Source organism: Brachyhypopomus gauderio, chromosome 15 (assembly GCF_052324685.1).
Source record: "Brachyhypopomus gauderio isolate BG-103 chromosome 15, BGAUD_0.2, whole genome shotgun sequence".
NCBI classification, from domain to species: domain Eukaryota; kingdom Metazoa; phylum Chordata; class Actinopteri; order Gymnotiformes; family Hypopomidae; genus Brachyhypopomus; species Brachyhypopomus gauderio.
The window spans coordinates 16374870-16397923 of NC_135225.1; the positions used below are offsets into that span (position 1 = coordinate 16374870).

The 23054-nt window shown below is 39.1% G+C and overlaps 2 protein-coding genes across 3 annotated transcripts in view; both read right to left on the reverse strand.

The window, feature by feature from the left end:
* Nucleotides 1-907: 907 nt before the first annotated feature.
* On the reverse strand, nt 908-18138 carry tmem87b (transmembrane protein 87B). Of its 2 annotated transcripts, none has more exons than XM_076974551.1 (20): nt 17931-18138; nt 16890-16950; nt 16695-16786; nt 16454-16588; nt 16150-16203; nt 16000-16053; nt 15788-15881; nt 15638-15699; nt 15105-15288; nt 14571-14670; nt 14394-14487; nt 14122-14197; nt 13128-13232; nt 12968-13026; nt 12752-12855; nt 12237-12310; nt 12055-12122; nt 11859-11911; nt 7631-7661; nt 908-2540 (listed from the first exon to the last, which is right to left on the reverse strand). In XM_076974551.1, exons 1-20 carry the CDS (start codon nt 18087-18089, stop codon nt 2499-2501), a joined length of 1701 nt encoding a protein of 566 aa, XP_076830666.1. In that variant the 5' UTR covers nt 18090-18138; the 3' UTR covers nt 908-2498. The 2 variants fall into 2 exon arrangements, with proteins under 2 accessions (XP_076830666.1, XP_076830665.1); XM_076974550.1 differs by lacking the exon at nt 14122-14197 and adding an exon at nt 13516-13591 and having other exon boundaries at nt 17931-18137.
* A 2168-nt stretch (nt 18139-20306) lies between these two features.
* mertka (c-mer proto-oncogene tyrosine kinase a) overlaps nt 20307-23054 on the reverse strand; it is a 32698-nt gene continuing 29950 nt past the window's right edge. Inside the window, exons 17-19 of the mRNA XM_076973895.1 lie at nt 22625-22784; nt 22391-22527; nt 20307-22080 (exon numbers count right to left, since the gene is read on the reverse strand). Of these exons, the coding sequence (XP_076830010.1) occupies nt 21645-22080; nt 22391-22527; nt 22625-22784 (733 nt within the window). The 3' untranslated portion in view covers nt 20307-21644. The remainder of the gene's footprint in view (nt 22081-22390; nt 22528-22624; nt 22785-23054) is intronic.

The following is a 23054-nucleotide window of genomic DNA, read 5'->3' on the forward strand; positions in this document are numbered from 1 at the left end:
GTATGGCATGTCTGCTTTAGGACCTGGTTTCCAGAGGCCCATAGATGATGTCTGTCAAGTTTCATGTGGATCGGCCAATCTGAGTGCATGGGGCAAATTTTTGCATGTTATAGCGCCCCCTAGCAGGTGAGGTATGGCAACCACTGCGAGCTGCCCCAGACCCTCACACGGAAGCTGTCTGTGAAGTGCCATCTCATTACATGCAAGTTTTCTTAAGTTAGAGTTCCATATGTGCAAAATTTACTATTGAATTTACGCCCCCTCATTTGATTGGCTTATACTGACTAGGTAGTGAAGAAATTAGCATTTTTGTTGGATACATTTTAAAGTTCAGACTCTTCTGAACGTTTTGATACCACATATGTGCACGTATGTGAAAAATCCAGGGACTAGTTCGCGCTCAAAGATGTGTGTGATTTTGCACATTATGCAAATTAACTCGAAATCTAAGTGGGCGGAGCTTAATGGTTGTATATTAATTGTCCTATTGAATTTAGTCAAGGAATGCATAGGAACTGGAATTTTGGTTCTAGGACCTACGGTGTAGGAGATATGGACAAAAAGTCAATATGGTCTGCTATAGCGCCACCATCAGGCCAATTTGGGGTCCCTGTATGGGAATCTGGTCCTTGGAGGTAACTGAACCTTTTTGCCAAGATTGGGTTTTCTAGGCATTACGGTCTAGGCTGCACGATGCATTTTATGTCAAAAAATGGGCAAAAGAATAAGAAAAATAAGAAAAATACCAGCAATTACAATAGGGTTCCCACACTATGTGTGTGTGAACCCTAAAAATCGCAAAGGCTACACCTTGTCCAAATGAAATTGTGTTGCACGTTGAGTACTCAAGTGATGGGTGGTGCTGTTTTTTTTTTTGCTGAGAACAGATCAAAACAAAAAGCAACCATAAAATAAAGAATCTTTATTTACATCTAAATCAAACCTATCAAACCTCCAGAATAAGAAAACATGCATGAGGAAAATGGACAAGACATACCTTTAAATAAAAAAACAACCTAAACAAAACACCAGTGAAAATCCTGGCACACACTTTGAAAAAGCAGACACACTATGCATCGGATTTTCCAAAGCAAGATCTAGAGACAGATACAAAACACTTAACATTCTCAGTAAGGAACTTTGAAAGAATGAACAAGTCAATGTACACAGAACCTGATCACTCAATTTATGTGGAAAAACATCAATTAAAGTGCAAGAAGTTAAAATATAAAAACAACTTTGTTGTCAGAAAAAGCAAGGTAAGCACATGAGCAATGGATATCTTGAAATTGTAATAGTCTTCCTTAGTCCATTACCCATCTTCATGGCAAACCATGCATTTCTATACAAAAATAAATAAAAAATCAAACATCGAAACGGTCTGAAAATGTAATGTTATTTTGTGTTGTGATGGGTTCCTCTGAGATTATTCTTACAGTTGAGCAGAAAACAAAGAAACAAAGGATGGAAAAAAGGAAAACGCATTTCTGAAATAAAGTGTACACAAGGCAATAGAGGAATATAGTATATTGCTCTTTAAATTTTTAAACATCTAATTTCCTGCTACAAATCTCAGTTATTCTCCATTAGTTTATAGCAGGGCTAATGTTTTAGTGTCTGCAAACTACCTCTGCATCACATTTAGATCATTACCCATTTTTTTAAAAGAATGTATTGTGCAGTACAAGCAGATCCCCACCCATTCCCCTGAAAGTGTTGCTCCCACAGCCATTAGTGCTCTCAAACGGACATACACCCAAACCCAAATCCAGGTCACACTCAAAACCAGACAAAACCTTTTTCTCACATTGGATTTTCTGTTGTAAAAGAAATACCTCTCCGTCATGAAACATATTTTATATACAGCAAAGACAATGCTTGAACGGTATATAGAAAACGTCCCCAACCACAAACAACAACAAAAAAGTCTTTGGTCATCCATCTTCATGTCCCTTTTGAATACTTATAATTGTTTGATCATTATTTTAAAAATAATACATTTGAACATGCTAAACCTCAACCAAGAGTGCAAAACGCTGCATTTATTAACTTGCTCAGACTATGTAAAGGGCATGGTATATGGAAAAGTATACTTGCATCCACCCTTTTTATTTCTACCTTGTTGAGTGATGCAACATGACTGTGAACATATATGTATAATGTGAAATATTGTGTCTGTGCAATGTGTGCGGCAGACATTAAAAATATTTACTGAAACGATGGTTCTGTTTTGCAGAAGGTGAGGTGGGATACACCTCATATTTTATACAAAAGGCAAGAATACAGATTGACCGATTTGGTCAAGACACTCCTGTGACTTCATTATGATCTCACTCCTTCATTGGGCTCATGATGGGTTTGGATGCACCAAGCATATCCTTACCATTATGTCTCTCTTGAACCTTTCTTCTTTCCCTTTTCTCACTGGTACAGATCCAGTGCCAGCAGTAGGAGTAGTCTTTAATTTTAGAAGGAAGGACACTGTGCTTCTTGTGCTTTCATTCCATCTTGGACATCTCATATCTTGTTGTCATGATTTCCTGCAAAGGATAAAAGTGAGCTACTCTGAGTGCATATTATTTTCAGTGTTTGCTTTATTTGAAAGTTTGATAGGAGCTTATTTCCTTGGTAAATTCTTCCAAACCCTCCACATGTATACTGGATGCTGTACCAACTCGTCATACTACTGTGTAGTAATACAGAACCTTTGCTCACTATAACTATTCTGAGCCTAGGCTACATCCCCAAACCATTTAAACCAGGGGTGCCCACAGTTTTCAGCTTGCGAGCTACTCTTATAAGATGACCAAGTCAGAAAGATCTACCGGGGTGGCGGCGAACGTAATTTGTTGAGTGGATTGCAGATTGGCTACCGTGAATGTCAATCAAAATACAACCGTCAGTGCAGATGTGCGATTCATCTACTACTATTTTATGTGACGCGATCTACGCACATTCCTTCGCGATCGACCGACACTTCCTTCGCGATCGACCGGTCGATCGCGATCGACGTAATGAGCACCCCTGATTTAAACTTTCAGTCATTAGGTCACTACTTTAAAAAACCTCATCTTAATCCACATGAACTGTCCAACTATAGGCCAATCTCTAATCCAGTGGTTCCCAAAGTGGGGGGCGCGGAGCTGTTGCAGGGGGGGCGCGGAGCTTGAAAGTAAAACGTACACATGTGTCAATATTAGGGATGCACCGATTCCGATATTAATATCTGAAAAAATATTTAAAATATTCTCATCTACTAAAAGGGGGCACGGCAGAAAAAGTTTGGGAACCACTGCTCTAATCTATCCTTTATTTCCAAAGTGTAGACACCACCACAGCACTGACTAAAGTAGTTAATGATCTCTTAATATCCTCTCATAAAGGACACATTTTTAGACCTTCAGGGTATATAGCTACAGAGATTCTTAAGTTGAATTTAATAACTTTTTAATACCTACAAAATATTTTTTAATACCAGCATGACAAAGCGGCTACTGAAGTGGCCTATCGGTTGTTGCTAACCACTGACCTAAGCCTAACCTAAGGTCACCCTTTTCAGCGTGTTTCGCCGAAATGTGACAGATTTTCATGCCTGTTTAAATCCCATAGTGTTTCGCAAACAGGTTTGGCGGCAAACCAGCCGGGTATTTAGGTGACTGGCACGTGCGTGAACAAACATCAGGTCATGTCATATCACTGCTAGCAACATATAAATAAATCTAATTTAAGGAATTTTAAGAGAAAGGCCTGTACATACCACAAATTCAAAAACGTCTAGGCAGTTGGATGGGCGTTCGGAAATGTAATACCTCGTCAGATGAAGTTTATTACTTTTTAATGGCCTTAATTTTGGCCAACTGAATTTACTACCTTTTAATACTTTTTACAGCCCCGCAGACACCCTGACCTTAGGTGTCACTATTGATTCTGATCTTTCATTTGAGACACATATGCTATGTCACTACGGCTGCCTTTTTTCATTTACGTAATATTGCCAAGCTGAGACATTTACTTTTTCAAATGCAGAGAACCTGGTCCATGCTTTTGTCTCGTTAAGATTGGACTACTGTAATGGTCGTCTAATTGGATGCTCTAGACCAGGGATCGGCAACCTATGGCACGCGTGCCACCATTGGCACACCGAGGCATAATCACTGGCACGCGGCACGCTGGACCATCTCAAAGGTTGCCGACCCCTGCTCTAGACAGTCCCTAAAGAAACTCCAACTTGTACAGAATACTGCAGCTATAGTCCTAACTAGGGCTTGAAAATTTGATCAAATTCATCCTACTCTGTCAGTATTGCACTAGCTTCCAGTTAAATGGCGAACTGATGGCGACTTCTGTTGACCTATAAGTCATTAAATTAGGGATGCACCGAAAATTCGGCCACCGAAAATTTTCGGCCGAAATGGCTTAAATTTGCATTTTCGGTTTTCGGCCGAAATACTTTCATCACCGAAACAACACGGCCGAAACAATGTGCTGTGATGACGCAAGCAAAAATCGCCACCTGCACGCGCTTATTTGGATAAAGCTAGCAAAAAAGTTTTCCAGTGATGGCGCCAAGGCAAAAGACATTACACCAAAAATTATGGAACTCGTTGCCTTAGACGATCAGCTGTTCTCTGTCGTAGGGATTTCGTCGGCTAATAGAGCACAAGGAGCCCCGTTATGTTTTGCCGAGCAGACGACATTTCTCAGAAGCGTGTTTACCTGAGCTGTTTAATGTTGTTGCAACTCACGTCACGTTTTTATGAGAGAATTTATATTTATCTTTCAGGCCAGTCAGTTATAACTAAATTTAACTCGTATAAAATACATATATTTATCCTCTCAGATAAAAACGGTCTGCAAGCGAGTTTAATTTAATTAGTGGTCGGCCGTTGTCAGCGGTATCGCCGTTAACGGCCCACCACTAATTTTATTTTATAATATGCATTACTGTAATGTCAGTGCTAAATAAATATTTACAAATCAAATTTTGTAGTTGATTTATTCTTTGAATAGCAATGCCTTGATTTTAGTGAAGTTAGCCATAAATCCAATGCTACTAATAATTGGCATAATGTAGGCTATTTCGGTGTTTCGGTTTTCGGCCTTGGTTTCCTCATTTTCGGTTTTCGGTTTCGGCTAAGAATTTTCATTTCGGTGCATCCCTACATTAAATGGTCATGCCTCACAATACCTGACGGAACTCATTGTATACCATCACCCATCTCACTTGCTGCACTCTCAAAATGCAAGATTTCTCTTCCAAAAATTAGCAAGACAACAGCTGGAGACAGAACCTTCTCCTTTAAGGCCCCTCAATTACGGAACAGTCTGCTAGCTCCAATCCAAGATTCTGGCAGAGTTCCAATCTTTAAATCTAGACTCAAGATTCACCTATTTAATCAAGCCTTCAGTTAATATACTGATAGTGTTATATATACTGTTCAAAAAAAAATAAAGGGAACACATCCTAGATCTGAATGAATGAAATATTCTCATTGAATACTTTGTTCTGTACAAAGTTGAATGTGCTGACAACAAAATCACACAAAAATCATCAATGGAAATCAAATTTATTAACCAATGGAGGCCTGGATTTGGAGCCACACACAAAATTAAGGTGGAAAAACACTACAGGCTGATCCAACTTTGATGTAATGTCCTTAAAACAAGTCAAAATGAGGCTCAGTATTGTGTGTGTGTGTGCCTCCACGTGCCTGTATGACCTCCCTACAACGCCTGGGCATGCTCCTGATGAGGTGGCGGATGGTCTCCTGAGGGATCTCCTCCCAGACCTGGACTAAAGCACCAACTCCTGGACAGTCTGTGGTGCAACGTGACAATGGTGGATGGAGCGAGACATGATGTCGCAGATGTGCTCAATCGGATTCAGGTCAGGGGAACGGGCGGGCCAGTCCATAGCTTCAATGCCTTCATCTTGCAGGAACTGCTGACACACTCCAGCCACATGAGGTCTAGCATTGTCCTGCATTAGGAGGAACCCGAGGCCAACCGCACCAGCATATGGTCTCACAAGGGGTCTGAGGATCTCATCTCGGTACCTAATGGCAGTCAGGCTACCTCTGGTGAGCACATGGAGGTCTGTGTGGCCCTCCAAAGAAATGCCACCCCACACCATTATTGACCCACTGCCAAACCGGTCGTGCTGTGACGTCTGTCACATGTGCTCAGTGTGAACCTGCTTTCATCTGTGAAGAGCACAAGGCGCCAGTGGCGAATTTGCCAATCCTGGTGTTCTCTGGCAAATGCCAAGCATCCTGCACGGTGTTGGGCTGTGAGCAAAACCCCCATCTGTGGACATCGGGCCCTCATACCATCCTCATGGAGTTGGTTTCTAACCGTTTGTGCAGACACATGCACATTTGTGGCCTGCTGGAGGTCATTTTGCAGGGCTCTGGCAGTGCTCCTCCTGTTCCTTCTTGCACAAAGGCGGAGGTAGCGGTCCTGCTGCTGGGTTGTTACCCTCCTACAGCCTCCTCCACGTCTCCTGGTGTACTGGCCTGTCTCCTGGTAGCGCCTCCAGCCTCTGGACACTACGCTGACAGACACAGCAAACCTTCTTGCCACAGCTCGCATTGATGTGCCATCCTGGATGAGCTGCACTACCTGAGCCACTTGTGTGGGTTGTAGAGTCCGTCTCATGCTACCACGAGTGTGAAAGGACCACCAACATTCAAAAGTGACCAAAACATCAGCCAGAAAGCATAGGTACTGAGAAGTGGTCTGTGGTCCCCACCTGCAGAACCACTCCTTTATAGGGGGGGGTCTTGCTAATTGCCTCTCATTTCTACCTGTTGTCTATTCCATTTGCACAACAGCAGGTGAAATTGATTCACAATCAGTGTTGCTTCCTAACTGAACAGGTTGGTTTCACAGAAGTGTGGTTGACTTGGAGTTATATTGTGTTGTTTAAGTGTTCCCTTTATTTTTTTGAGCAGTGTACATATGAAGATGTGGAGCTCAGGGGCCCCTAGTCATTGAGTCTTCTGGTAATCTGAGATGTTGATGCCGTCATCCAGCCATGTCATGCATTCACTCTAGTTGTGATAATGACTTGGGTGAAAAGCAATGGCTCAGTGACCCTCATAACTGTGGTCACCTCCAGGGCTCGCTCTCTCTCTCATTATATATATATTATATACACAAATATATATATATATACACAAATATATATATATATATATATATATATATATATATATATATATATATATATATATATATATATATATACAAATATATGTTAAATTTGATGTGTACATACTTAACCTGTATTTTGTATCCTGGTTACATACTCCTAAAAGGACACCTAGAAGATGATCTGGCTTGCCAGTGGATGTGCCAAAGCTGTGGATGGATGCACCAATGCCACCAGAGTCTCAACATCCACACTGGAGGGACTATGACTGCTCGGCTTAGAAACTGAACTATAAATATGGACTTCTATTAGCTGGGCCGCCCAGTGGAGAATGGGTTGCCTTTTGAGTCTTGGTCCTCCCAAGGTTTATTCCTAAACCCCACATGTTTCTTTGTGACAACATGTGTTGTAAAAGGTGCTATATAAATACATTAGAGTTTGACTTGAAGTGTATAAAATCAGTTTGAAGCAACATACCTCATCAGAGTCAAGAAGAACAGGTAGTGCACTAAAATAAAAAAAACAAAGAGTTAAACATTCAACTTTTATGAAACCCCAAAAACAATTGCCTGACAACATATTGTGCTTTTGCATGATCATATAATTATTCCCCACTGTGCAATTATGCTGAAATAGCATAGGAGTCCAAGGAGTCCATGAGATCTCCACAACCAAATCAAGACAAGAATATGAAATTATATCTAAGGCTTTGAACCAATAATTTTATAATAGAAGCAGCTGAAGTACAATGTGGAGTTGGCCATGTGGGAAAGAACTCGGCTGTCACTCTAAAGGAGGTTAAAAAGTCCTGCTGTAGACATGGGAGAATATGATGAATGGACAACCATCTCTGCAGCATTCCTTTCTGTCAAGATGGAAGACACCTGAGTAAACATGAAAATGACCCAAGTAATACAACCAAAACAGCATAGCAATGGCTTTGAGGCAAGTTTCCTTGAGTGGCCCGGTAAAAGTCCAGATATAAACTGCTTTAAAATATCTGTGGAGAGACCTGAAGATGGTAGTTCACAGAAACTGTCCATCCAATCTGATGGATCTTGAGCTGATCTGCCATGAAGAATGGGATTAACTACCAAATCCAGGTGTGAAAATCTTGTGAAGATGTATGCAATGAGACTTGCAGCTGTAATCATGGTCTAAAGGTATTTACAAGGTATTGAATAAAGGGTCTGAATATCTTTGTGAAGAAGAGACTTAGTTTTTTAATTTATTTATTTATTAGGTACTTATAAGTAAGATGACCATGTTTTGTAACCTAAAATTCCGGGTCAGGAGCATTTGGACACACCCTTTATTTGATTCTTTTTATACATTTCAATTGAAGGTGCAAAGTTAATGAAATCAACATTTACTGGAAAAAGATAAATGGAACACTTTCAACATTCAAAACATTATTACTTATTGGAATACTTGAGCTCAATAATTTCCAATTGTTTTAAACCCTGCAAAATCATGGATGGATTGTCCTGAGAGATAGACTGCATTAAATATCCTGCCTGCAGCAGAAACTAGAAAGGGCTCTTTAAATTGAGAGCAATGTGCGGCATGTTAATTAAGCTACTGTACCCCTGCTGTGTGTAAATGCGCTTAATTAAAAGATGCTCCTCTAAACTTTCCATATGCATTTTTTTCATAACACAGTAGAGAAACTGCCAAAGTCTGAGCAGTAGCCACTCGTCCTTCTGTTAACTGCTTGCTAGAGTAGTTTGCATGCTTCGTAGCAATGTAACTGCTGATACTGTACTCTTTGAAAACCGTTTCTTGGCATATACAGCCATTGATCGGACCTCAGTGAAAAACTATTTTGTTGTCCACTCCTTATTAAACACTGCACTGTGCACCGTGTCCACGTTTCTTTTCTTTGGTCCACTCATTTTTACCAAAGGGCAAAAACGGCAGTGGGACAATTACACTCCAACAGAGGTCAATGTGTCTGGACTAGTGGGGAAATGTGGGTATTGCAGGGTAAAGGGTGAAAAGGGGAATTAATTAGGTTTTTAATATCATTTGGACAAGTTCGGCGGGCCGGATTAAAAAGCTTAACGGGCCGTATATGGTCATAGTTTGCCCATGTCTGGTCTTACCTAGCATGGTTAGCTTACCTAGCCTCTTGGACATCTCGTCCTATTATTATTATTATTATTATTATTATTATTATTATTATATTACTTTCATGTTATATTATAACTTCACTTGCAATTTTCTGGTCTTTCTGCAAGATGTCCAACGTTGTTTTGTTTTAGCAAATGTATATTTGCTATGAAGAACACAGTTGCGTTGGTGAGTATGAATAAACAGTTGTGAATAAGATAATGCATACTAAATATTAGAATATAATGCAGTGTTAGTACTGTGGTATTTTCCTCAGCATCGTTTAGCCTCTTGGCACGGTTAGTTTAGCTAGCCTCTTGGAAACTATATCATGTTTTGGCTAATTAGTAATGAAGCTACAGGTAATGAACTTTCTGTAAGATGTCCAACATTATTATTTTGTTTTAGTAAATATATGTTGCAGGCTCTCGAAGTATACAGTTCATTTAAAAAAACATTTGCATATTGTGATAAAGTTCATTCTTTTCCATAATGTAATGATAAAAATTAAACTTTCATATATTTTATATTCATTGCACACCAACTGAAATATTTCAGGTCTTTTATGGTTTTAATACTAATGATCTCACAAAATTAACATATGAAAAGGTTCTCTAAACGAGCTGTTAACCTAATCATCTCAATCAACTAATGAACTCTAAACACCTCCAAAAGATTCCTGAGGCTTTTAAAAATTCCCAGCCTGGTTCATTACTCAAAACCACAATCATGGGTAAGACTGCCGACCTGACTGCTGTCCAGAAGGCCATCATTGACACCCTCAAGCAAGAGGGTAAGACACAGAAAGAAATTTCTGAACGAATAGGCTGTTCCCAGAGTGCTGTATCAAGGCACCTTAGTGGAAAGTCTGTGGGAAGGAGAAAGTGTAGCAGAAAATGCTGCACAATAAGAAGAGGTGAATGGACCCTGAGGAAGATTGTGGAGAAGGGCCGATTCCAGACCTTGGGGGACCTGCGGAAACAGTGGACTTAGTCTGGAGTAGAAACATCCAGAGCCACAATGCACAGGCGTGTGCAGGAAATGGGCTACAAGTGCCGCATTCCCCAGGTCAAGCCACTTTTGAACCAGAAACAGCGGCAGAAGCGCCCAACCTGGGCTACAGAGAAGCAGCACTGGACTGATGCTCAGTGGTCCAAAGTACTTTTTAGGATGAAAGCAAATTTTACATGTCATTCGGAAATCAAGGTGCCAGAGTCTGGAGGAAGACTGGGGAGAAGGAAATGCCAAAATGCCTGAAGTCCAGTGTCAAGTACCCAAAGTCAGTGATGGTCTGGGGTGCCATGTCAGCTGCTGGTGTTGGTCCACTGTATTTTATCAAGGGCAGGGTCAATGCAGCTAGCCATCAGGAGATTTTGGAGCACTTCATGCTTCCATCTGCTGAAATGCTTTATGGAGATGAAGATTTCATTTTTCAGCACGACCTGGCACCTGCTCACAGTGCCAAAACCACTGGTAAATGGTTTACTGATCATGGTATTACTGTGCTCAATTAGCCTGCCAACTCTCCTGACCTGAACCCCATAGAGACTCTGTGGGATATTGTGAAGAGAAAGTTGAGAGACGCAAGAACACTCTGGATGAGCTTAAGGCCACTATCGAAGCATCCTGGGCTTCCATAACACCTCAGCAGTGTCACAGGCTGGTTGCCTCCATGCCACGCAGCATTTCTGCAAAAGGATTCCCGACCAAGTATTAAGTGCATAACTTAAAATAATTATTTGAATGTTTACTTTTTTTGCATTAAAAACACTTTTCTTTCATTGGTCGGATGAAATATGCAAATTTTTTTTGTCAAAATCATCAATATTAAAACAATAAAAGGATTGAACTACTTCAGTTGTGTGTAATGAATCTAAAATATATGAAAGTCTAATAAATACATGATGAATAATGAAATTTATCACAATATGCTAATTGTTTGAGAAGGATCTGTAGTGGTCAGTGAGCATGGGTGTGGCATGTTTGTATAAAGGCATGACACTTTGGAGAGGCTTTTGACCCTTAGTGGACAATACTGTGGAACTCTTCAATACTTCCATGTATATGTACAATATTGTTTACTTTGTCAGACAACACCCTGTTGAATCAGAAAAAGCAGATCAGTACATTTACACACTTTAAATCCCCAAAATCACACTGTCAGTATGCAACCTGATAGTGTGTGCTACGTCATCACATTGCTTCCGCTGGCGCGGTACTTAAGGCAAGAAATGGAAACAAATGTTTATTGAATTCTATTGCCCAAGCTCATGATCGAGGAAATTATTTATCTAGAAATAAATCAAGATCGTTTTATCGCCCAGCACTAGATAAAACTCACTGTAGCACCACAGATCATGATGAAAGCCAGTGATGCACAACTGATCATGATGAGGACTAAACAGAATTACAGAAAGGCTGTAAGCAAGATACCATGTACAATTTTTCCAGATTGCAGGATTCAGTTTTGTATATTATTTTATTCCTGGTCGATGTATCCTTGTTGTACCATTGATATGGTTTATAATCACTGTCTACTGTATATTCCAATGTCATTACACTCGAAGTAAGTAACTAAAAAATGATCACTCACACATCGGTTAAAGAGGTAGGGATATTCTCTTCCACCCACTTTAAGTCTTCATCCTGAGTAGAAAATGAAACATTTGCTTTTAGCTTGAATACCATTTTTTACATCAACTGTTTATTGCTTGATTATATTCTTAACTGTATATTGATAACTGTATGTAATCTGTATATTGGTAACAGTACAGTGATCCAATACTGACCGGACCAGGAGCAGGCTTTGCTGTCCCATTAACCTCGGCCTTAGCTGCTCGCAGTTTTATTCCATCGGCTACAAATAAAGGGGCACACTTCAGGCATCACCTTTATTGTAATGCAATAAAAAAGTCTGTGTACAGGATAACATACAAGCTCTAAATGTTTTTATGAGCCAAGTATCACATACCCATATTTGCAGACACCAAGAACTCTTCAATATCTTCATCATCTGAGTCATCAATCAAAGGTGTAAATGCATACCTAGAGTACAGCACAGGTCATAGCAATCAGAATAGCCATAACTGATCTGACAGCAAATGTTTTCAATAAATAAATTACTCCCATAACATTCTACATTTTACAGGTTTGTTCCAGCAATTAATCTGATCAGTAAAATAACAAGGATGGGTTAATTTACTGGATCCATCTGTCTAGGATACTACCATAGTCTACACTGCCGTTTAATATAATTTATTTGCAATAAATAACAATGACATGTATCTGCAAAATAATAACAATTTAAAAAAAAGAAAGTATTTCCAAAAAATAGCTTAAGGTCAAAAAGCTTAATATGTTAAATATAAAAATGAAAGCACGCAACAATAAGAACCATAGACAATACCAATTGAGTCAGAAAACTGAATAAACAAATGTTAGTGTCATTCTACATAACAATGACATCATTACAGTGTCAGAACTTGCCTTTGATTATTTGCAGATGGTCTCCAGAGAAACATGATGACAAGCAGCATGACTGAAAACAGGAACCTCCAGAAGGCATCATCTACCCAGAGTTCCATCCAATCCTGCCCACAATATCATCAATTTAAAAAATATATATTGATAATTTATTTCTAAGAAACAAAAGTAGCAAAACCAATAAATAAGTAGAAGAAATATCATGTATTAGATACTCACAGCTTGACAGTCTGCTAAACGGAATTTTTTTGTTGTCCATACAATGAAAATTATAGAGGCTGAAAAAAAAATCTAAAGTAAATATATTCTACAATACACGACCAGCACTAACCACAGGTACAATTATTTGCTATGCTGATGTTGCTCATTACGTACTCACCAATAACAGCAAAGATGAGGGTATTGGTGAAGTGTCTGTATAACGACAGCTTCACTGGGTTTCTCCTAAGTTTCAGTGTCTTTATAGTTTGTGCCAGGCTGACAAATATTTGAGAAGAAGTTAAGGAAATTATACCCTTAACGTAGATAAAAATACAACACTACTGGCACAGGCAAATTAGAGCAGTCTTTAAAAGGTAGAAAGATGACAGTTGACATTCAGCAAATTATCATAATTATGAAACTCATTAGAATTCATTGGAAGCCAGGTTAGCATTTGCGTATAGTAGTATTTTAAAACTTTAGTTGCTAAAACCAGCAAGCAGAAATGGGTGGAAAAGGACAGGGGGAGACTACACAAGTAATGGTTAACCTAAACCGATTCAAGGATATCCACCAACACAGAGAGGAGTCAAGCAGTGCCAGGGGAATGTTGGCCAGCAAGGCAAGGTCAGAATCTTCAGCCTGAGACACACATGTGGAAAAGGTAAGAGTAGGAAGGGAGAAAACAGACATGAATAAAAGTGGATGACTAGAAGAAACCCCATTTTCACCAGAGACAATGAAACTGAAAGTCTGTTCAGGTAAGAAGTTAGAAAATTTCACAACACTGTTCCTTCATTTTAAGATATAACAGCAAATTAGGGTAGTCACAATACAGAAAATTTAAATATTGTTAAATCCTCACCAACTAATATATCTATAAAATACTGCTTGCTGTACATTCTGTTTAATAAAAACAATGCAATATGGTAACAGTTTGTTTACATTTTGTATATTTAGTACAATAATTTCACAAAATTACAGGTTAAAGTATAAAGGAATTCACTGTCAACAATATAAAAACTGGTAATGTAGTAATTTTTAAAACCTATACATGAAACTAAAATAGTAAGAGATAAATGTGTTATCCTTAAAGTCTTTAACCAGTTCATGTTACTGTTTGTGTTCAAGTTAGACTGCATTGATGTAGCCACACTAAGAATCATAGAAGGATATGAACCAAATGGTGCCAGAGTCAAGCACAGCTAGTGCAATGGCAGAGATCAGAGCTGGTCCATTGTCCCGACCCTTTCAGACCAACACATGTACAGCCTCTTTGCTCACAGGGTATAATAAAATAGATTTTCAGATGCACACCAAAGAAAAGTGTGAACATATTTGTTTGCTACTGGACTGCTATTATAATGCTGACCCCCTATTGTTACCCGTCTCTATAAATATGTTAGGATAGCACAGTCGAAATATTCACAGTGTGCTACTTTACCCCAGTGATCCTCAGCACACCTTCAATGGCAGCAAAGGCAAAGTAAAGTACACCCAGGCCCACAACTCTGTGCATGACAGTCCCAAGACGAGGCCTGAAAAAACAGAAGGTACATGCTGCCTCAAAAACAAGGAAAATACCTTCCAATTCAATGTTGCTTTGTCATTATTCACTTACTTGACTATACCATAGCCCAGACTAACAATGATGACTAAGAGTCGAGCAAGAGTCCTCTTCAGAGCAGAGATGAGTTCAGCAAAAACCAGCAAGCCTTGAGCTAAAGAAAGATAACCAAAAAGATAAGGCTTCAAATGGGAAAAAAAATCTGTACTATTAACAGAATTAAATGATGTTCTCCTATTTAAATCACATTTGCATGCCTCATCTGTCAGCAATTTTGAGCAAGTCTCAGTAAATGTATATGTTAAACATATATTTAGTATCAAGCTAGCAAATATGTGAATAGGTGACTTCAATGTAACCATTTTCTGAAAGCGACAGATGCTAAATGTGGAATTTTTTTCAATGTTAATTCACTAAATACCTTAATGCTCTATGACAGGTGTCACTAATCAAACACCTTTGCATTCAGAATCATTCCATTACATCAGTCTTTAAAAATACCACTAAAAGGATTTCTTGCATACTTTCTAATTCTTTTCACAAATGTAAACCAGCAATGGGACAAAGTTTAGAAATGTGTTCACTCACAGGCTGAGCCCACAGCATTGGTATTCTCATATTCCGCACAGAAGACAGCCATCTCTACCATTCCTAGAAATATCACCCCACCTATCCAGAACTGGATTCGTAACAGGTCCTTCCAGTAGCAGGAAGCCCAGATAAACCACAGCAGTGCATACAGGATATACACGATGCACATCACCATGTAGAACTGGGGTGGGGGGTGGAAAGAAACCACATCACACAGGATCTGTGCTCAGCTAAGATCAGAATAACATACATTATATGTAGTTATCCTACAGCAGTGCTTCTTCAACCTTTTACTTTAAATGTACTTTACCCTAGCTTACAATTAGGGTACACCTAGGGTAGAGGTATCAAGTATTAATGTCCTGTGTTGCAGGCTTGGATATAGCAAAAATATGGGCTGCAAGGACTGAGTTCTGGGAAGCGAAGGTTGAGCTGATCTAAATAGAAAAAAAGCAATAAACAGCTACAGACCAAATACTGTATCTACACAATGCTATGTGAGGTGAGAAAGCATAACTTATACCACTTACGATCATAAGAGGCCATTCTGTGACTGAAATGAAGCCATGGGCTCCCTTCATTACCACACTAACTGTAAAACACAAAGTGAAAACCATCAATTTATGATTATATTTCTTATTTAGTCATTTGTTTGTTTTAGATAAATACAACACGCTTACAGGCTAAATTCCAGTTAACATCTTTTTTACTGGACTGGATCAAGACCACAAGAAGATATGGTCCATCTCTCCATGTTGTAGCAATGACATTATCCTTTTCAGAGAAAGCATGGTAAGTATATTGTAATTGGCTTTACAAAATTCTCAAAAACGTATTACCAAAAATAAAGATTCAAATCTGGAAAGCATTAAGGAATATAACTGAGCTTTACCCTGACTCCAGATCTGTCAGCTTCAGCAGTGAGCCACCTGGTGTAATTGGCATCCTAATAAGACAAATAAACATTATAGACTTTAATACAAATATAATTTGTGGTCACCAATTAATAAGGTCATATCACCATTATAAACATTGTTCTTACATGAAGCCTTCCCTCCTGTGGTGGCTTCACAGGCCTGGGCAGAGCTTTTGATCTCTGCAGTTGATGTTAAAAAAAAATTGATTTTATGACAGAAATGTCACATTACATTACCATGCACAAGCTTTAGTTTTACCCAACAAACATTTGGGAAAACAGTGAAGTGAAATGATGTCAAATTAAGAACAAATCAGTATGCTTGTATTGTGCATCTTTTTTATGTTATCAAAAAAGCCTTTTACACACCCTTTAGGCAACAGATTCAATCATTTTGTCAATTTTGAGGAACAATACTTATTTTACACACATTGAGCATGGGAAAGTACTGGATCCCACTGTTGCAGACTAATGCACTGTAAATGTGTTCAATGTACTCTCCGTGTCCAAGAGGGATGGGGGCTAGACTGTCTCCACGACTTGATTGTGTCCTATCATACATTTCCTGAGAGCAAAAAATAAAACTTCAGCAAGGGATATCTAATATATTTAAATATATTTCTAATATATTTACTCTGTAAAGTTTTATTACATGAACACCAGATACTGACCTCAATGTTACTGAATTCATTGTGACATGGATAGTACCTTAAATACCAACGAATTGTAAACGAGACCTCCTGTGGACAGCTAAAGGAAGTCACTGTAAAAACAGACATTAGTACATTAATTCTTGGCAAATAAGTCATGCAGTTACAGTGTACATACAAACATAAATCCAATAAAAATGAATGTAAAACATGTACCTTTCAGTTGGATATCTGTGTCTTTATACATGGATTTTCTTAATAACAAGGGTTTTGATGTCTAGGGAGAAGAAACGATTACTTTTTGTAATTACGAAAAACTTTTTGTAATTTTTGTACTTTTTGTTTTAAAACAAGATGCAAATCTCGCTTAAAGGATATGACAGCAATTCACTACATGTCATCAATGCTGGTTCAGCTAGTCTCCAGTCTTTCTATTGAGAAGGAGCATCACCTTTCAAACATAGCCACCAGATATCAGTTGGACTACCAAAATGGAAAACTAAGGGTTGTCCTTAAATATTTGATAGACACCTGAAATGTAAACATTCGAGAACTGACTGTAAATGTATTACAAAATAGATGCTAACTAGTTAACCAAGTAATTCGACGACAACATCATCAATTTCCTTTCATATACACGTGCCAATACTATTGATCCTGATGCGTTAGCCAGCTAGATAAACTTGACAGGATAACTAAACAGCTAGGTAACGTAATCCAAGCAACACAGTCCTGAATAGGTAATTAGTTCGCCAGGACAATTGGCTTGAGCTGGTCATCTGACAAATTAGAAGGATAGAAAAACAATGTTGCTGTGAAAACAATGTTGGTAGTTCCAGAATTCGAATACATGACTAAACATTAATGCACGTGCTTAAATCGGCGGCGATTCATTGAGCTTGATCTGCGCGTTACATTCGTAACTACCCGTCTTTTATTACCCAAGCTTACCAGCTAACTAATATTAACCATTTCCAATGCCACATCGGCTGCTTTGGTGAAGCTAGCTGATCTGTCAGTGTAACCTTAGCTGGCTATATTCTCATAAATAACTATTTGGGAGTTGTTTGCGTTGTTTTGCTTAGCGATACCACCGTGAACAACATGCCTTCCAACAATGCGGTGATAGAAAAGACACACAGCTACCAATAAATCGATCACTTGAAGCTTTCTAGCTAGCTGCCTAGCTAAGTAGCAAGCGGTCAGTACAAGTCACACATATTCCACCTTAGGCATTCGGTATTTTTAGCTACTTACATTGACAATTTTAACAGACCAGTAACCCGTCTCTGGAGCAGCGTCAACTCCAAAATTAAATACGATAAATAAAGTCCAGGACAGGAAACAAAGCATGTCGAAGGCAGTGGAACCCATCGTCCCTCCAACAACAGTACCGGCCATTTTTCTCAGCAACATAGGCGTGCGTCACGAGCTCACCTGAAGCGCGCGGCTAGGTTAGTTCCATCGGGAGACAGCGGCGTGGGTAGCGAGCTGCTGCGCGCTCCCGATTTAAAAGTCCCCCCATCCGAAAGCATAGGGTAGCGAACCTACATTATTACCAATGTCAGGGTTTCTTTAATTATCTCATGTTCACATGTATGTATATGTTTGTCTTATTTTGTCCAAGTTTGATGGAAGTATCGTTCAGTAGGCCCTATCATATCGTGTTGTTTGCATTTTAATACGGAACGAAGAAACAAAGATAATTGGACTAACATTTCGTGAACATTTAAATAACTAATATTCTAAAACAGGGGTTCTTAACCTGGGGGGGGGGGGGGGGGGGGGGTCGCGAATGTGACACAAAATAAGGTGTTTTCTGAGTTAAATGTGCGACGAATCAGGTTCGGAGCTAAATTTTGTTGTTCTTTACTCAGCCTGGACAAGCGGAGCCACAACGTGCATGCGCGAACCTGAATCAAGACTCAGAATGAGACAGGTTGATTCAGTAAAGTTTATTGAATCAAACTGCCTCATTGTGGCTCCGCTCGTCCAGGATTAACATGGAGCGTTTTGTAGAACGTCGAACTGAAAGTGGGGATGCAAAACGCCTACTTCCAGGAACTTCAGAACAGAAAAAAATGAAGAAAGTGAGAAAATATGAAAAGTACTTAGAATATGGATTTACGCAGACAAGCGAAGGAGAGGATGCACGACCGCAGTGTGTTCAGGGTTGCCAACTTTTCGAGATTGCTTGGAGTGAGATTTGAACCTGGAGGGGGTGGCGAGTGTAAATTGTTACCGGGCGGGTGTACTGTACAATGGACACAAATTAAGTGTTATATCGCGATCGATCGATCACCGGTGATTGGTGCCAGAGCGAACTAGTAACTCATTGAATCATAGATATGGATCAGAGGTAAATAAACTAGTTTTTTTTCGGCGTGAGAAATCGGATGTGTGACGTGAGAGCGTGTGAAAATAGTCAAATTCGTGTGTCTCAATGCGTGAGAGTTGGCAACCCTGGTGTCTTGTTTGTGGCGAAGTGCTAGCCAAGGAAAGTCTCAGGCCCTCCAAGTTGCTACGCCATTTGCAGACGAAGCATTCGAGTTTGCAATCAAAAGCTGTGGAGTGTTTAGAACGTAAACGGGGGGGGGGGTCGCGAAATTTACCGGAGCCTAAAAGGGGGTCGCACAGTGAAAAAGGTTAAGAACCCCTGTTCTAAAATATTTAAAAGTTAATATTAACTGTCACTCCAACTACTCGATTGTACAATACTTTTATAATGAAGGTTAACGTTGACAACGCTGAACTAACGTAATATTCGAAACACGATTAATCTTGCATCACTTCTCGATTATAAACTGTGGAGGATATACGTATATAACTAAGAAGTCCTTCAGAATGAAACAATATACAAATGTCAGTGTCACACTTAAGGTTCCTTTAGATGCGCGTTACACGCCATCTTGTAATACCAAACGTTTATCTTTAAATAACGTGATAATTAAATAAAAGTATTACTTACTAGTACTGTAAGTTAAGGATTTAAGTGTCTATAAACTTAAGCATACGTTTTTGGAAATTATTGATCTATGACATTGAACTACTTAGGAGCTAGTCTACATTCTGCACTTAGGCAACATAATGATATACAGTAAAGAGTTTATTGCATGCCTGACCTTTATCCTTTATATGATCCTATAGGATGCAATTCTTTATTACAGTGGTGTTATTCAGTCTAAATATTTAGCCCTAAAGCCATATTAAATTCAGTAGTGCAGAATTGTTAGGCCTATTTATTAACATCAGGGATTTTCAAATAGTGGTTGACAGGGTCTGAGATAGCATGACTAATTTTTCCCCTAATTTTATCAATCTTACCGTTAAAGAACTTCATAAAACTGTTACTGTTTGATTTGGTCATGATTCCTATTTAGGCTAGATACAATTTTAGATAGGAGTCTTGGATTGTTTTTATGTTTTTCTATTAAAGCCGATAAGTATGAGGATTTTTCCGTATGGAGTGCATGCTTATATTCAATAAGGCTGTTTTTCCATGATAATCTATATAGACTACTTCTAACTTAGAATTTCGCCATTCGTGCTGCAGGATGCGCAGGAGCCATCAAGTGGACCCTGAGGACTGGGTTGAGAAATGCTGGCCTAAGCAATGGAAAAATCACACAAACATCTTTTAGCAAACATTTAATAAGCAGAAGATTAAAATACCTGTACCTGCAAATAATTTCACAAGCATATAAACTGATGGAGTACCTTGCATCATAGTTTGATCACAATACATTTTAGAAAGAGGCTAACAGTTTCTTTCAGCTAAGCCCCCTTTCAGTTGTGTGGTATTGCATTCCTCTCCTCTCGTACTACTTTATACCAGCTTCACATCTAAGAAAACAAAAAATATAAACATCTGGACTATGTATATCATATTTACAAATGCACACCTAATATACATAAATTCTATGTACACCGTATTTGCTCAATAATTCACAATTATAAAAAAACAATGTAATTTGAGATTTCCATGTTTTGAAAAAATCTCTTTAAAATCTTAATAAAAAATACTAGCCATTCTCAGTATTAGGCATTTTTACATATGCATAATGCCTGTTACTAGTGTTAACTATCTGAAATCATAGCCATACCCAAAAGTGAGGTCACCAAGGTCTGGACCTCTGTATTTCTTTGGGGTGCATTTAATAAAATCATGAAATTGTTGCCTAAAAAGAACACCATGATGCTGCAAGAATGTTGTACAACGCCAAGATAACTTTCTCATCTGATCATTGTTGCCATTGCTTTACTGTGCATGAAGTGAATGAACCTGTTGTTACTAAAGTCTCTTTACTCAGCATGGTGATGGGCATGTCCCAAACCCTCTCAGAAAGCTTGATATTGGTATTTCTAAAACATCGTGTATGGCTATGTCCAAAATCGAGTACAGTGCTGTGACATGAGCTAGTCTGAAGGGGAAAGCATCAAAACAAAAAGAAAAAAAAACTTAATACAGTGTTTTAGACAGAGAACATTGAGAGCCAAATTTCTAACGAATCAGTCCATCATGATTGGAACTTGAAACTACAGTCCAGTTAAAGGTAATGTAAGTAATCTGTTATACAATTTTTATACTATTGTGTCTAAGCTCTTGACTATGTAGGTATCATTAAAATTGTGAAAGAAAACATTCTGTGGCTGTTTTAAGCTTTGCAATCAGCAACTATAAATATTAAAATAATCTGGCTATACTAACCAGCTGATGTCCCTATATGGAGACTGTCTCTACTGCCAGTCATTTATTTTGCATGTGCATATATTTGGATAGGCTAAGCTCAAAGTATCCATGCTTTGGAGTTATATGCTTGGGAGAAACATTTGGACTGAGGGCATGAGACTGAATGTTTGTCAGCAACAATCTCAAAATGAATTGTAGCAGCTTTAAATTAGTTAAATCGTTGGATGGAAATGTTAGATTTTAGAGCACTGAAGTCCCCGTCAGAGGTTTTTCTTAATGCCTCAGAGCAAATGTGCCATGTCACTATAGGGCTGCTGCAGTTCTACTCCTTCCCTGATGGTGTCCCCACTGTCCAAACTGGAGTCTGCCAAAAGAGGAGTGTTCACAGTGCGACTCTGCGCCACAACAGAGGGGTCCTCTGAGGAGATGACGATAACATATCGGTCGTCCTCCTCTATCGAGGAGCTCCTCTCATGAATGTCTGCAGTGACGACGGATGTATCTGTGGTCTGTCGGCTACAGGAGGGCGAGGAGGTGAGGAGGGGACTTTCTGCCAGAGGTTCCTCCTCAGGGAAGCTTGTGTTGATGTAGATGATGTCTTTCCTGCTTGATGCCTCGGGGTGTTTCTCTGCCAGCTTCTCCAGCATCTCCCGCACCTGCATGAAGCCGGGCCTGTCCACGGGATCTGCACACCAACAGCTGAACATGATGTCATACCTGTGAAAGGAGAGCAGATTTTACTGTAGGGACTGATGCCCATTATTCATTTGTTAAATGTGGCAAGTTTTGATTCATAATAAATAAAATGCTTTGTGTGAAAAAAAAAATTAGTGCACAAAATGAATTTTGTGAACAAGCAAATACAAATAAGTAGTCCATCCATGCACACACATCAGTCAAGAGTCAGAAATAGATTAGGTAAGTCCTAAAATAAATGGATTTAGCGGGTCCACAGAATAATTTATATTGAGATAAGATTGATCTGTAAATGTATGGCAAACGAGGAAAGAACAAGAGACACACTCACAGTTCATCTAGGCAATCATTTGGCTGCTTTAGTCTATGTCCTTCCAGGAGGTAATCGTAGATCTCATGGTTCTGGACACCAGGGTATGGAGTCATGCCTCTAGTGGCTATCTCCCACATGGTTACACCAAATGCCCACTAAAAGAAACAAGCAGACAATTACAGCTTATAAAATCATAATGTAATGCTTATAATGCTTGAAGAAGCATACAGGAAGACCAGAGCTGCTTCTGACCACATCACTTTTCACAGTGAAGACTCTGTCTGCCAGACTTTCTATGGCAATCCATTTCACAGGCATCTTGGCTATTCTGCCTTGTCTGTAATAGTCTCCACTGTAAATCTTCTTTGAGAGGCCAAAGTCTGCCACACATACAGTCATGTCATCACGTAACCTGGAAGAAAAAAGTATTAAATTCAGTAGAAACACCTTGTAGGTGTTGTAGGTATAGTTAGTATATCTAAAGGCAGTGTTTGCATCCCTTCTGTAGCCATTCTCTAGCCCATCAGTGGTAAATTTCAGACAACATGACTTGGCCAGACTGTCTACAGTTAGCTAGAATTTTATCTAAACAAATATGTGAAAACCACAGCAAAACTGCTGTACATAATTATCTTGACCATACACAATACCCACAATCATGCCACTGCTGATCACTGCTGAT

What these genes read in the sequence shown, in the direction of transcription:
- tmem87b (XM_076974551.1), bottom strand. Translation starts at nt 18,089, where the DNA reads ATGTTGCTGAGAAAAATGGCCGGTACTGTTGTTGGAGGGACGATGGGT. An exon ending in CCATCTGCAAATAATCAAAG is followed by an intron (nt 12,311 to 12,751) that starts GCAAGTTCTGAC and finishes GCTGTACTCTAG; the next exon opens with GTATGCATTTACACCTTTGA. An exon ending in CCTACCTCTTTAACCGATGT is followed by an intron (nt 7,662 to 11,858) that starts GTGAGTGATCAT and finishes TTTTTATTTTAG; the next exon opens with TGCACTACCTGTTCTTCTTG.